This window comes from Arctopsyche grandis, chromosome 13 (assembly GCF_051622035.1).
Source record: "Arctopsyche grandis isolate Sample6627 chromosome 13, ASM5162203v2, whole genome shotgun sequence".
NCBI lineage: Eukaryota > Metazoa > Arthropoda > Insecta > Trichoptera > Hydropsychidae > Arctopsyche > Arctopsyche grandis.
The window spans coordinates 21,400,640-21,416,801 of record NC_135367.1 but is presented as its reverse complement, the minus strand read 5'-3'; the positions used below and the strand labels follow the sequence as shown (position 1 = coordinate 21,416,801).

General features: G+C 36.2%; 3 protein-coding genes across 5 annotated transcripts in view; 2 read left to right on the top strand and 1 right to left on the bottom strand.

Moving 5' to 3' along the window:
• Positions 1 to 1,213: 1,213 nt before the first annotated feature.
• Positions 1,214 to 6,019, top strand: LOC143920960 (putative peptidyl-prolyl cis-trans isomerase dodo). Its single transcript, XM_077444020.1, has 3 exons — positions 1,214 to 1,510; positions 3,898 to 4,101; positions 4,170 to 6,019. Exons 1-3 carry the CDS (start codon positions 1,450 to 1,452, stop codon positions 4,388 to 4,390), a joined length of 486 nt encoding a protein of 161 aa, XP_077300146.1. The 5' UTR covers positions 1,214 to 1,449; the 3' UTR covers positions 4,391 to 6,019.
• A 1,740-nt stretch (positions 6,020 to 7,759) lies between these two features.
• On the bottom strand, positions 7,760 to 16,012 carry LOC143920947 (uncharacterized). 3 transcript variants are annotated; one of them, XM_077443989.1, is made up of 7 exons: positions 15,649 to 16,012; positions 11,201 to 11,337; positions 10,852 to 11,116; positions 10,512 to 10,723; positions 10,195 to 10,423; positions 8,296 to 8,528; positions 7,760 to 8,220 (listed from the first exon to the last, which is right to left on the bottom strand). In XM_077443989.1, the coding sequence occupies exons 1-7, from the start codon at positions 15,860 to 15,862 to the stop codon at positions 7,990 to 7,992; spliced, it is 1,521 nt and encodes a 506-aa protein (XP_077300115.1). In that variant the 5' UTR covers positions 15,863 to 16,012; the 3' UTR covers positions 7,760 to 7,989. The 3 variants fall into 3 exon arrangements, with proteins under 3 accessions (XP_077300115.1, XP_077300116.1, XP_077300117.1); XM_077443990.1 differs by lacking the exons at positions 10,195 to 10,423; positions 10,512 to 10,723 and having other exon boundaries at positions 15,649 to 15,995; XM_077443991.1 differs by lacking the exons at positions 10,195 to 10,423; positions 10,512 to 10,723 and having other exon boundaries at positions 7,762 to 8,220; positions 8,296 to 8,525; positions 15,649 to 15,864.
• Positions 13,438 to 16,162, top strand: part of nesd (SHC binding and spindle associated nessun dorma) — a 325,057-nt gene continuing 322,332 nt past the window's right edge. The window contains exon 1 of the mRNA XM_077443986.1: positions 13,438 to 13,554. Coding sequence (XP_077300112.1) covers positions 13,545 to 13,554 — 10 coding nt within the window. The 5' untranslated portion in view covers positions 13,438 to 13,544. The remainder of the gene's footprint in view (positions 13,555 to 16,162) is intronic.

Below are 16,162 nucleotides of genomic sequence, written 5' to 3'. Positions count from 1 at the left end.
AAATAGTGACGTGTAGAAGGAAGTGTAGAAACGTGGAAAGTGTAATAGGTGTAGAAAGAAACACAAAAGGTGCAGAAGAAATGAGGAAAAGTGAGGAGCGTGTTGAGCGCGCGGCGCGCACACGAACGCAAAAAGAAATGTGTACTGTTGGGAGTGCAGTACGGACCAAGCTTCTAGCTGCCCCCGCGCCCCTCCTTCGCCCACTCGGCATATTCCATTGAAAACCTACTGCACAAAATCATAAATGATGCCTCACTTTCTGATATTAGTACCGCGATGTATGATCATTATTGGATGTATCGGTGTACGGGCGAGCTTAATACACGCTTAAATAATGTAACGTACGCCGCGGATTAAGCGAATAGAATCCCAGAGACTGTGTGACCGTTCAAAGATTATCATTAACGGATTAACTAAATGCATATCGTGCGACTGGTATAAGTGGGTTTTAAGGATTAGCGACAAGCTAAGTGCATGAAACAATGATTGCACTTCTCATACCGTGGGAATACATATCCGAATACGTGACTATACAGTAGGTAAACAGATTAGGCGTCCTGAGAGATCTACCCCTTATAAGGCGGTACGTAAGCGATATCAGGTCATTCTGGACTTAGCAGTGACACTGCGTGTATCTCCTGAATCATCAATAAATGCCGTGATACGACTGTTGGCCTTTTACTTGGATCCTCCACCCACCCATACGCAACAATAATATTGATATTTTTATATAATATACATACTATGGAGGATGAACGAATGAGACGACTGGCATGTTAATGCACGTGTTTATTATATGACAGCTGAAGACAGAGTGAGTAGCAGCTCTCCGAACCCAGCCGGGTTGGTCCCCACTCGCAGGAAGGCAACCAAACTCGACCATGTCGTATAAGCGAGCCGCCACAATACATTTATGTATATAATAATATTTAATTTTTTCTCAATTTCCTTGGGGGTGCTGCAGTACCACAGTGCGTATGAACGAGCCGCCACTGGTTAATTAATATTTTACTAACTCCAACCACTTGATTTTATTAACTTGAAAAACAGATTTATTCAATGAATGCATTTATTAAACTAATATTTGTACAATTAAAATAATATATTTAAAACGATCTATTAATGCAACTTTTTAGGCAAGACCTAATTAAAAACGTCCATACTTGCCTAAAAAATGACGGACATAAAAAAAATTCGATCAATGGCCGTATTTAGTGGCATTAGAGCCTGAATCGGATCGACAGTTGCGCGCGGGCCGTGGCTGCTGCGGCTGCCAATAGTGAACCAGTCACGTCTTCACGTTTCGGCTTTTGACTGTCGCCTGTCATTCGCGCCGATCTATCCACCTGGTGGGGCTTCCCTCGCTCTCCATTCGCCACAACTGTCGTCGGAGACTCGACGACGACCAGCCAACAACACCAAAACTCCTCGGCTCTCGACTGAACGAAAATGTCTGACGAAGAACACTCTCTACCCGCCGGCTGGGAGAAACGCCTCAGCCGATCCACCGGTACAGATCAATCCATCTCAACTCCACTTTATTATTACATAAATCATCATACTTTTGCTGTCCATAATGAATACCAACAGATTCTATGAAATCAATGTAAGAATCATGCTTCAGAAATGCACACCCTCTTTGCATAGTGAAATTATAATAATTTGAAATATATTTCAACAGGCAAAAATATTGCGCAATCTTTTTTTTTTCTCACATTTAATTTAGCCTTGTACGTACATATACGAGGTGTGTCTGGAAGGTAATTGAACTTGTGCTGTATTGGAAGAAAGATTTCTTCCCGGTAAGTAGTAATGAAGAAAGCTACAACCTTCTTCCGGCGATTCGAAAGCATCCTTAAAATTGGCCTTCAGAATAGCCTTCTATTTCATGTCATGACCTTTACATCCTGAAACCTTTTTCTTTTTAGAGGATTGTTCAATTTGGGCAACATTACTCGGTGCGTGTACAAATTGGTAGATAAGTTAAAATCAACAGGCATTATCATAGTAAAGCATCCGAGGGACGATAGGTTTTAAATTCCAACCTCTTTGTATATATTGCTCATCACCACAAACTACGAATCATACTCTTCATTCAGTCACTTTGAAATGCGATTTTCAACGCTCAAGCAGCTGCTTACTGCTATCCAGTCTGTGCTGCTTGTTACATTTTATTTTTATTTATTTTTTATTTTTTTATTTAATTTACACCAAGAAGGCCCAACAGGTAAACCCAATGCACCTTCCTGGCCAAAGACAATTATATAAACATGTATGTACACCATCCATATATACACAAATTCTTACACATATACACAAATACACATACATACATTCATAAATATAAAAATACACATATATACATATACATACATACACACCTACACACTAGCACACTTGAATAGAAAAATACATCCACAGATCGATTATTTTGCAAACATGCCTCATGTATAGTTTCTCACTATACGCTGATGATCTAAATCTCTATTTGAGTCTCGATTCTGAACGTTCTTGTGAGCTTTTACAAGATGATCTTAATGCTCTTCATGATTGGTCGATAACCAACTGTTTGCCTCTTAATGTCTCCAAGTGCAAGGTTATGTGTTACTCCAGATCCAGATCCACCCCCGATCGTACCTTTCCATATCTTGTTGGTAACTCTTTATTGAACTGGATCGATTCTACTGTTGATCTTGGGGTTGCATTGCAGAGTGACCTAAATTTCTCTGATCATATCGACTCTGTGTTGCTCTGCCTCACGAATGCTTGGGTTTGTCTTTCGTAATTCTCGACACTACGATAATCCCGCTGTTTTGAGATTGCTGTACAATGCTCTAGTTAGGAGTATCCTGGAATACGCCTCTATGATCTGGAATCCTTACACTAAATCTCTATCTATGAAACTTGAACTTATCCAAAGACGATTTCTCAGACTGCTTTATAAGGAGCAATATGAGATTTACCCATACTTATTTCCTTCACAATTCGTCATGGGTATAGTCGGCTACACTTCTCTTGACCACAGGAGGAGTGTTGCCCTCATCAAGTTCTTGTTTTCCATATTTAGAGGCTATATCTCATGTCCGTCTATCCTGGCTGAGTTGGGCCTTCATGCTCCAGAGAGTGTGATATGGACCCGCCATCTTCCCCTTTTTCACACTCCTCTGGCTAGAACTGTGGCTTTTAGTTATTCTCCCATTCCTCGTGGCCTCCGTTTCTTAAATTCACTGGATGGTGCCATTGACATTTGTCACATCTCTCTTCATTCTCTGCACCACCTCCTAAGTTTCGGAAGTCGCGACCATTTAGAAAGGTTGAGTTAGTTTATTTAATTAATTTTCTATGTCATATTTTATTTAATTATCTTTTCTTTATTTAATTTGTATATTTGTATATCTAATTTGTTTATTTTAGATGTATTTCATGTACCCTTTCTTAATATTTTTAGCACACTCGTCACTTTGGAGCAATCTGTTAGACGAGTGTGTTTGATTAACCTTTCCACCGCGTACGACTACTATACATGTCCTAGCGAACATGCCCTCAGCGCGTGAGACACGCATAGATGTCTTGGAAGTTCCAACCTGTATAAGAGCCGTCTATTGTGTTAAAATTTTATAACTTGGTTGAAAATATTACTAAATGTATACTTAACCAAATTCAATAGATGGCAGTAGTCAAAAAAATTCAATATAGGCTAGAATAATTTATAAAATATTACAACCTATATTTATAGTCGAAAACGCGATAACAAAATCCGCAAAAAAGCAGCCGCGTACAGGGCATGTTCGCTAAATTTGGTGACGCGGGCAAAGGGTTAATTGATGTTGTATAATAAAATTAAATTAAATTAAAATAATATGCATTTGATTAATCATGATGATAATACAATTTCAGGCCAACACTACTATTTAAACATATATACGAAAGAGTCTCAATGGGACAGGCCCGAAAAGCCAGCCGAACCGTCTTCCACGGCAGGTCCTGGACAGGTTCAATGTAGTCATCTCCTTGTAAAGCATGAAGGATCTCGTCGGCCGTCCTCTTGGCGAGAGGAGAATATCACCCGTTCGAAAAAAGAAGCTTTAGAATTACTCAAAGGTATACTTTCACATTCGCCGTTACCGTGTGTGTGGAATTTGATTTACAATGAGCGTTGTTTGTTTCAGGCTATCGTGAGGATATAGTGTCTGGTAAATTCACGTTCTCCGAGTTGGCCCAAAAGTATTCGGACTGTTCGTCCGCTAAGAAGGGTGGTGATCTCGGTCCGTTCGCCAGAGGCGCCATGCAAAGGCCATTCGAGGAGGCTGCATTCGCTCTGAAGGTCGGAGAGCTGAGCATGCCCGTCGAGACCGACTCGGGTGTACATGTGATTCTTAGAACAGCATAATATAACGCTCGAGAGACCGCTAACAGCAATCGAAAAGTACAGAAGTTCATAGAGCCGCTTCACTTCGTCGAATTCTGATGGAAGCCTACTATGACATAAAACTTTTCGGCGGAATCAATTTCTCGAAACAAAGATTTTTTCTTTCAAAGATATATATATATATAAATATTATCTCATACTTTTCATTGGTAATTATTGCTTATTGCAATTACAAATACATTTAATAGTGAATTGAATTGAACACGTTTGATAGTTGAATCATTGATGCTTTCGAAATAAATTCTAAATGTGCAGTTTTCCAATAATTATTAAAATTGCACGTTTGACGAAGTTTGTCGTTAACGTCAATGTTTAGTTAAATTTAAATATTAATAGAGTAAGATGCACGCTCATTAATTAATATGCAGTGAAACTGGTAGTCGTAAAAAGTATTAAATGTAATTTATTATAAATAGTATGTTTTTGATGACACATTCATTAACATGTTGATCGCCATGGGGCTCACTGGCGACCAGCGAGGAAGATCAAGTGTTCTATGTAATTTCCTATTAACTCTTTGCCCGCGGCAATGAATATAGCGAATAAGCCCTGTACGCGGCACCTTTTTCGCAAATTTGGCAATCGAGTTTTCGACCTTAAATACAGATTTTAATATTTACTCAAGTAACCAGATATGTTAATTACCACATAAAGTATTATTTTAAACAATAAAATACATAATATATCTCGTAGTTTTGGATTAATTGTCAAATAATCATTCTTCATAATTGTATGAAGACGTGACGTCACATAAACGAGGTTTCAGTATTAAGCAAATTGAATAGATGGCATTCAACTCTCAGTAATATATTCAACCAATTTTGAACCTTAAAACAGTTGAAATAGGCGCATATAAGCCTCAAAATCCCGTGCAAAGTTCAGAAATTCTATGGAAGACAGCCGCGACTTTATAGCCAAAGCTTCCATAGAAGACGGCCGCGGGCTAAGAGAAGTCGGCATGGCTCTTCTATACAGCGTGACTTCAGAAGTAATTGAAACCTAGGAAAATACACGATCACACTCAGTGGAATCAATGGGTGACCAGCGCAATATAAATAAATAGCCAAAAACCATTGTTATGTTTAAAAAAATGTCGGCGATCAACGTGTTAATCAATTTTCATATCAGTTTAACTGTAAGATAGGAGAGATCTAATTTATATTTGAATGTATTTTACTCTTAAATTTTGACTGTGCATAAAGAATAATGCAATGTATGTATCCTGTTCGATGAATTCATAAATAATAAATAATCTCGACAGCATTTGAATTGTAGTAATATTACAAAGTAAATAATGTTGAAAACATGCGTTTCTTCTTTTCTTTGTTCTAATAATAAATAAATAAAATCTTCCTGTATTATTTCTTCTTATTTTTAAGATACGAATTGTGATATTTACTGTCCATATTTGATTCATAGTCAATTTGGATCATTTTAGTTTTATGTGTACTTGCTTGCCTTAGAAGTTATACTGCTATTCACATTTACATATAATCTCATTTTGTGGATTGTTCAGTAGCTAGAGTTTCATCGTCGTGCTATAATTTTAAATATTTAAGAAACTTTATGGATTAATAAAAAGGAATAATTACTTTTTTTGTTTTATTTTGCTTTGAGTTTGAGTTCAAAATTTTGAAATAGTGATGTAAGTGAAAATCTGCATTGGGTCGGTAGCTTAAATAAATTTTCGTTCATCTAATTTAAAAAATTGTAGTATAGAGCAATATCTTATCTATCTTTAATATATTATTTCGAAAGAGACTTTGTATGTTTGTTTGGTTCGTAAAATCCGTGACGTCATCGAACAAATGAATATTCAATCAAATGTTAACTATTAGATTAGCCATGTTTAAGCGGTTTATATTACAAATACCGAGCGAAGCCGGGTAAAATAACACTAGTATAACAATAATTTCAAGAACACTCCTAAGCCAGAGGCTTCAAAACTGGTTCTTCATATTGTTTTATCTTTTATAAATGTCTTGTAAGGAAAGCTACTATTAAAAAAAATTGAATAAGCAAATGACGTGTAGCATTTATCACAGCTTTTCACTGATATTTAATACTCTTGAGCGTTGAATAGGAGAATGATCCGAGATAATAGGGAATACATTATCTTTAGTATTATTCTGTACACATAAAAAGATTCGCTCCAATGTCATAATGAAGAATGTGCAAAATCAGCCATTTCCATATGTGTGTATGTACATATTTACAGGATGGTGAACGTTTTATCTATTTGTTATTATCTATTCAGTAGCGATGAATAGGTAGGAAATCTTCAAATGGGATATGATAACTGATTTTGCACATCCATAATTTTGGCATTGGACTGACTATCAGGGCCTTGAGAAGCTAAACTGGTTGCAAGTGAATGTTCTGGAATACTATTCAATGCTTAAGAGGGCTGGACACCAGCGCCTTGTCCATACAAACGTATTACACTTCTCCCTTCCTCAATTATGGCACTAGAGAAATTATTTTTTAATATGCTATTGATATCCGCCATAGGCATGTTTCTGTGGTTTTAATCTTTTCATTAGTTATTCTTTATAGGAGCTAGGATCCGCCAAACATCTATAAAATCGCCTCTTTTTTACACCCACGAAAAGAGTCCAGCGTGCTTATTTAACGGTTGATTTTTAAAAAAATACGACCATACCAACATAGAAAATATCTTTCTTATACCGATGATGAATTCTTTTTTTAAATTGGTCAGTTTTGGAGGAGAAAACTGGAGAATACGAAACCTCGATTTTGTCGATTTAAAATAGGTATTATCTGGTCGAAGCGCAAATGTCGCATTCACTCAATATATATATCGAAGAAAGGAACAGCAACAAAATTAAGGTTTCGGGTATCCAGTGGCCCTCTTAATAAAGAGAGGTGGGTATTACTCCTCGCTACAATGTCTTAAATGAAGTTTCTATCAAACATTTTTTTATTTATATTCATATCTTGACCACTACCTGAATCTAAAACTTTAAAAAGTTCAATTCATTCATTCTATAAGAATCATTTACAAGTAATTTCGATTCAGGCAAACCATTCAAATCTAATATATAATTTCGAAAGAGACTTTGTATGTATGTTTGTTTGTTTGGTTCGAAGAATCCGTGACGTTCAATTTAAAAAAAAAACAAATCCAAATAAATTTAATATTAGATTGGCCATGTTTAAGCGGTTTATATTACAAATACCGAGTGAAGCTGGGTAAAAACACTAGAAAGTTCTAAAAGAACTTTGTATGTATGTATGTATATCTGTCTAAAATAGATTAAATTATTTACTTCGTTGTGAATATGTCTTAATATTATAAAGAAAAAACGTATGTATGTGATTTGTTAATTTATTTGTGTGCAAGGCAATACAAATATTTTTTTTACACATATAATAATAAGATATAAATAAAAATAAAATTCATTGATTGTGTAAACATTTTGATTTGCAAAATATGAAAAAAATGCAAAAATATGTAAGCGACAATTAATTTTTTGTCCAGTCTTATGAAAGCTCTGTATACATTGTAAAAATTTGAGTATTCAAACAATGCGTGCAAACTACTGTGGGACCAAAACTTCATAGTCTCCAAAACCGAGCTCCTCTCCTCCATATGAAATGTAGCAGCAGCCGTGAGAAGGTTGTACCTTTCCGATGGTCATCGTGTCATTGTGTGGCACCCTTCCGATAAACAATGGCTCTCCGTCTTCAGATTCTCCACCAGGAAGAGCATTTTCGGGAATTGCGGCGCCACTTGTGGGAACCCAACGTGTAGAGCAACCGCAAAGAACCTGAACAAAACCCATACAAAATTAGTTTTTGATCAAAAATTAAATTTTAAACATCGTAATTAAAATCTTATTCACTTCATAATCGGCCTTTCCGTGTTCTTGTCCTCCCCATGCGATGTAGCATACTCCATGGGAACCGACAATCTTTCCGGGAATCAATGCTCCTTCGTGACTTGCCCTTCCAATGTAGAGCTCTTCACCGTCTTGTCCGCCAACAATAGCTCCGGGTGGAATTTGAGTTCCCTGACCTGCGACCCAGCAACTAGAATCGAATTCTCTTTGGGGAGCTGAAGCGTTCGATGGAGCTACTAAAAGTTCAAAGAAAATGAGATTAAGTATATAATTTATACATAAAATCGATCACACAAATGTACCCAAACAACATTAAGAAATAAAGTTAAAAAAAAAATCACCAACGAAGACGTATGTGTCATTGATAATGTGTATAGAGCATGCTGAAGAGTTATGTAAATGTGTAAAATTTGTTCAAAAGCATTATTTATATACTAAGCCCGCTTTAAAGGTCAAAAGCCCTCAACATGAGGCCCTCACCCCCCCAACGAATACAGTCTAAGAGACCCTTTCGTCGGAGAACGAGACGGTTGTTCATGAATATCGCACAAGAACAACCGCACATCAATGTTCTAATAAAAAAAACACACTGTACATAGACAAGTACAAAATAAACAACAACGCATGAACACATAAAGCGCGCATGCGTTAGGAAATAATACCTGAAATGTGCCGTGCGAATGCACGCAGACCTCAAGTATTTATATAAAAAAAATTATAATATATTATACATATATATATAAATTATAATGAACGGCACAAATAGCATGCATTTGTACTATACTGAGAGGGCTGCAGCCCGCAGCCCAAATAGATGAGCCGCCACTGGTTATTCCTAATATAGGAAAGCATTCTGAAATGTGTTGGCCAATTCCACATTACCCCATATTTATGGGTTACACGACAATTGGTGCAAGTCCAAAAGGTTCAACGACAAAATGTACCCGAAAATTAGTGCACTGACAAAATGTACCCGCGACAAAATGTTCACGCGACAAAATGTACCCGCGACAAAATGTTCACACGAAAAAATGTCCACGGAAATAATGTTCAAAAATCCTAAATTTTTTAAGTTAATTATAAATTATTATTATTTTTCAATTTAAATAAGTAAATATTGGATACGGTTGAGAACCCCTAACATTTAAACTAATTCAATGACATCTTAAAATGATATTCAATGAGACACAATGACATTCGCTTAAAATGTAATTGTTCAATTTAAATAAGAATATGTTGGTGCGGTTGAGAACACCTGTAATTTATTACTAATTTAATAACATCCGCGATCTATACTATAAAAAAGTACCACATACATCGATAAATATAATACAATAAAAAGTTACTTTTTCCATTAAAATAGGAAAATTTAGGATTTTTGAACATTTTGTCGCTTGAACATTATTTCTGTGGACATTTTGTCGCGTGAACATTTTGTCGCGTGAACATTTTGTCGCGGGTACATTTTGTCAGTGCACTAATTTTCGGGTACATTTTGTCGTTGAACCTTTTGGACTTGCACCAATTGTCGCGTCCCCATATTTATGTGCTTATATTACAAATGTTTTCATTCAATGGCATAACTAGGAATTTTGAAACATTGAATTTGAATTATAAAATCCCACACACCCTCCCCTACAATTTCCTTATTATGTCATTACTTCCTTCTCCAATTTAAAAATGTCTATTTTTGAGCCCTATTACTTATTAAAAATTATTAATTAATCCTTCGAGATACTTTTTCGATGTTGATTCATTATCGATTTTAATCAGAGGTTTGAGGTCCTCTCTTCACCCAATAAATCTATTGGAGTGGGTAATTATTTCCAGCCATTTTTTTATTACGGATGCTTATACATATATTCCATGCTCGCCTATTATACATATATTCCATGTTCAAACCTGATCTTGCAATCTGAGCACCCCTAGTTTGCAAATGCCAATTTCCAGTGGATCCCCAAGCTGTGCGTACACCGAAATGAGTGACTGGGAATGGATTCTCGTCTGTCCACTCCATAACGACGGGACCAGCTCCTAATCCAGATCTCACGATCACTCGTCCGGCTCTCCATTGTATTAAAAACTTTCTATATTCACCGGAGTCGACGATATTTGGAGTATCGCTGGTGACCTTTGGTGTAATAATTGTTTTCGGTTTTTTTTTTTTTTTTAAATAGCACATATAAGACAACATTAAAGTATTAAATGTGTATCAGTACCTTGTCGGGCTTTTGGCGACAGTGTCTGATGACTGATTTTTGGTTGTTCCAACCGCCAATGATAACTTCGTACATTGGATCGGCCTCGGCGCCGCCGTTTGTTAAAGCAATGTGACAATTGGAGGAACCTTTGAATTCAAACTCAAGCTCTCCAGATATCACGGGATGGAATGTGTATGTGAGACTATCATCAGTGGTGATCTCATCGCGGCCTAAACAAATTTTGAAAATAATGTCCAAAAAAATCTCCCGAGTCAAATCACATCAATGCGTTGAATATTAATGCTTATGGGTACATTTCTTATGCTCCTACTTAAATCTTAAATCTTAACTGACTAACCCTCAATAATCCACGTTCCGGTGGCTCCCCATCCAGTGCTGACTCCGACATGCTCAATGGGGAAGGCGTTTGGGTTGTCCCAAGAGATGAAGGCATCACCTTCTCCTTCCCTTCCTGCGCTGACAGAACCGCCATTCCAACGTACCCAAAAACCTCTGAATTCATCAGCATTCAAAATATCGGGAGTTTCAACTTCAACTTGGTCTGGCTTTTGACGATTGTATCTGATGACACTTTTTTTGTTGCTCCATCCTCCAATGAAGATCTGCAATTAAAAATCACACTTAACAATGGTTCTAGATACCCATTGTTGCAGATAATTGCACTATTGATGATTACTATTAATTACCTCAACCATGGGGTCAGATTCTCCTGGTCCGGTGGTGAGTGCAACATGAGCATCATTTGCAGCTCTGACTTTGAAGTTGATAAACCCACTAGTTACTGGGTAAAAGGTGTACTGGAGGTTATCCTCGGTGAATAGATCTGAAATTTAAACGTGCAATGAATATTTGAGTGAGTCAATTGAAATTCAACGTTGAACAAGCAATGAAAATTCTCGATTTGGCGTAGATTGCTATAAATGCATACTGTAAAAATACCAGCGACCAAATCATTAGGATTCAGTGGGCGATCACGGCCAAGCCGGTCATCAGACGACTTCCAAACAAGTGCGCTTAAGTCATCGATTACATTTTATTTATTTTTAATGGAGATTTATGCATAATATTGATGCAATATGAAATATTTTCATTCCATTTTTTTGGTGAATTGCAATACGCAACATAACTTTCAGCAGGATCTCAAAAGATTACATTTTCAATTCAGCCAGTTTTTTTTTAATAATTAAATAAAAGTTTTTAACTCTGCACTCGAACCCACCATAGTAGCGGCATTGAAGTTTGCCGTATTACTCAAGGTAATTGGATTATTAGTCACATCACGATCGCCCAAAAGACAATTTTTGCCATGAAAATCGCGAATACGGAATATTTGGCACTCGAATTCTCGTTAGTATGATGGACTTTTCGGCTGCCACATGTTCCGTTATAGAGATTTTAATGACTTTTGAGCGAGTGCTTTGTGACCAAAAATCACCGAACCATTACTCGAATGCCGCCACTGCGGCGACACTCGAGCATATTACGGTAGTGTCATTTATACTTTTATTAATTACTCTAAATCATTGAATTTCCATTATATATTAATAACAAAGATAGTTTTATCATGAATACATAATAATAAGTTAATAATTCGTTGAAGTATAAAAAATGTTGTCAATGTTGCAATGTTGCAACATTTTACAGGTCATGAAATTTGAAATTTGAGTCCATTCCATTCGCCATCAATACGCCCGACTGTGTCAAATAAGTAAGAGAGCCTTTTTTTAAATTAGAGCGCCAAAAGCCATACAAAATTTATATTTGAGCGCTAAAGGCGCAATTTTTTTCAAAAAATTTGCCCGAGGGCGCCATTAGGTGTAAGGCCGGCACTGTACAGGCATTAGATTATTTTTTTTGTGTTTCGAACTGGCAAGAAATTGTCATTATTTCAGACAGACATAAATTTTCAAATTATGGGAGTTATTTGGAAATATTTTCTACATTGTTCAATCATTTAAAAAAAAATTAAAAACTAATTTTTATGGCTATTCTATTAACCGTTTGTATGTGTTTTCGTCAATAAAATAAAAAATAAAAAACGTTTTCTTTATTTTTATTTTATAAACATTCCAAAAAAAAAAACAAAATTACTGAAAAACGTTTCGGGTTAACGGTATTAATACCAAAAAAATCTTCGAGTGCAAAAGTTTAACTAAAATAAGTAGGTTAGCTGTAACCGTGCAGAGAAAATTTAGAAATTTTCTTCATAAATTGATTGTTAGGGCGGTTAATTGACAACAGGACGTACATATGTATGAACATATACTTATATACGAGCCCCAAAATATCAACAAACAAAACAATGACTAAATGATTGACCATCACAGGAAGCTGTAATTTCAAGCCAGGTGCATTTACGAGTATGTTTTACTGACTTGTTTATCCAAAAACCGAACGTTGCAGGTGTAATATTTAATGTATACCCATTAGCGATTTTTTGGCAGGTGTACATTTCTTATTACTAAACAAGCACTAAAAATTTTGGAGAAGTAAGAAAACCATGTGTAATTAATTGTAAATATTTGGCGAGTTCGGCCCTAGCGTTCGCTATACAACTATGTATGTTGGCTTCAAATTGACCTATGATGTCATCGCCCGTTAAGCGCTTCTGACTTCACAGCATCAGTGAATACCAAACACATTTAAAAAAAAATAAACAAGTTTTTTGAGATGATATACATATAAACAGGTACAAAATCTGTTAACAAAATTTTATCATTTAAATTATGTACACATTTATAAGTCGACAAAGAGAAATTCTCGACCGGTTCTACATATCGAATATCGTATGCGTAATGTAATATGATGTTGCCAAGTGAGATTAATCCATATTTGATTGCGCAACTGTTAGGAGAATTGGGTCGCGAGCCATGGTTTGGGAAGAACTATTGATTATGTTTGGGCGCCACGGAAAAAAGGCCTTGGCCTTGCTAAAGCAGTCAACAGAATAGCAGCGAACCGTAAAACAACAACTATGTATGTGAAAAAAATACATACATATCTACAGTGTGAATCTTTGTGGCCCTAAATATGTATGAAGGTATAATAGTGAGGTGGTTATTCAATACCAAACCTCCAACGCAAAAAAATCTAAATTGTGCGCAATAAAATTGTATAAATACAATGTATCCTATTTTTTTTTCTAAAGGCAGTTGTATTGATTGAACTCGTACAATCAAAATGTTAAAACATAGATAATGATGGAAAGTGTTGGTGACAATACTCGCTATATAAATATTTCAGTCGATGACGAATAAATTGATAATCATAATATATCATTTGAATTTTGAACGGAGGTTAGATTGTTTTTTGCATCAAATGCTGCTCAGTGAGGCTCTATAAATAGCTCCTGAGATACTATCAAGATGCTTTCAAGCGTTACAATTATTTGAATCAAGAAGGAATTTTTAAAACGATTCTAGTGTATTTCTGCGAGCTGTAAAGAAGGGGACATATGTAGCAGTAGCGTGCGCTGAAATTCTCTCTCTTTTTGTCGTACAGTCATACTTAATGTGCGCGAGCAGGATACAAGAGGAACAGGCTGTTCCACTTGTATCCTGCTCGCGCACATTAAGTAAGACTGTACGACAAAAAGAGAGAATTTCAGCACACGCCACTGGTATGTAGTAATGTATTTGAATTTCAGATCTCAACTTTCAACTTTTCAGACTGGCAATTAAATTTTTCAGACTGGCAATTAAAATCTTATTACAACAAGTGAACGAGAGATGCCTAGATAAAAAATTGGAAAATTACTATAATTATAAGAAGAATTTTATGTATTTAATTTATAGTTTTATGCTTATGCTTGATACCGGTTTTTCATTTCGAATTGACCCCTTTTCAATGTCAAGAAAAACCTATGATATGAATATAAAATCAAATTTAACTAAAAGCTATCCAAAAAATTAGTACAATTTTCGGAGAAAACATTCATAATTCGAATTATGTTCTTTAAAATTAGAATAAATTTTTAATACACACACCTATGTATACATAGCCCTAAAAATCATAATGACGCTTACTACATACAATCATTGTATAAAAGGCCTTGTGCTGCATTTGATGAAAACAAACTTGATTCGTGTAATCCGTGTTGTTCGTCAGTCTATGTGACCATTTGACCGGTTAACGGGAATGCACATTCCACTCATCTCGACAACTTTTTACTAAAAAATGCAACAGCGCAAAAAAATGCGTTTATCCCCCCTTATAACACGAAAAATAAATTCAATTCTTATTTCTTACGATTTTTTCAGTAATAATCTACCGTGTTATAGGGGAGATAATGGGGGGGGGGGTTGCTTCTGAAATGCTTTTCAGAAGTATTTAGCCAGCAGCATAGCTCGGTCATTAAGCGTCTGCTTAGCGTCGTGAGGTGCTGGGTTCGATCCCATGAGCTAACCTCGAGTGAAAAATGAATTTTTCAGAGTATGCTGCTGGTCAGACCTGGATTTGCGACTCCAGGTTGATCGTTTCCTATCAGAGGTTGCCAATTTGCTCTGATTTCATTGTTGAAACGGTTCCCGGTAAAAATTGGCTAAAAATCCTTCCCGTATACAATATTTGATTAATGTGCAATAAATAAGTTTGTGTACAATTTCATAGATGTCTCACTGATTTGCGAATTTTTCAGTGTCTCGTAAATCAGTGATTTGTATAATGAATAAAAAATGCTGCAATATTTGTAATTGGCCAGAAAGGCGCATTGGGGTTGCCTGTAAGGCCTTCCTGTTATGTGTGTGTAGAAAAAATTGAATAAAATAAAATAAAATTTAAGAAGCAACTTCTGTAAGACCAAAATCGACTGAACATCACACTGATTCTGCTTTTAGACGGACACAAGACTAAATTCGGAAATGACGCGTGGGTAGAAAGCCGAAATCGGTTTGAAAAATTGCCGCAAAACGCCGAAACGAATCAATAGCATATTGCGCAATGCCGAAACACAGAAAGTAGTATAAAAAAAAACGGGAAAACATAAGACGGAAAAATGCAAGTGGAATCACCGGTCGTCAAGAGTATTTCTAGAAGACCACACCTCAAATTGGCTTAATTCCAGCCGATTGGACTTGAAAGTGGCTACGAATTCGCTGAAGGGTAATAGTATCGGAGTTCGAATCCGAGCACTCACCGACTGGAGACATGACGACGAGCTGATTGAAGAGTCGGAGCCGCACGAGTTCAACTGCTACGAGTCTGCTTGTGACTGAACGTTGCCGAGGAATGCGTTGTATAGCTATATTACTTGCTGTCGTGTTATACTCTAGCGCTGTCTCGCTCGAACCTATACAATTTAGAAGAGAGGAATCGAAGATACCAGACGATTCTAATGGTAGTGTAGTCATCGAAAATCAAGTATGTGTAAAAAGTTTCGAATGCTTTCGATGACAACACATCGTCGGCCATAGGACATGGACGTTGAAACAATGACTACATTCCCGCTATACAGAAATCCTTATTGAGCACTCAATAAGCACTAGAATTTTCGCGCGAATGACTCAAAATATGAGTCGAATTTTTAGATTTTAGCGATTTAACGTACACATTTCATTAATATGCAAAAGGTTTCTTATAAATCTTGGTTTTCAGATAAAATGTTCGCCTTATGGTGAAAATTATTAATAATCTGTTTAGCTTTTGAATAT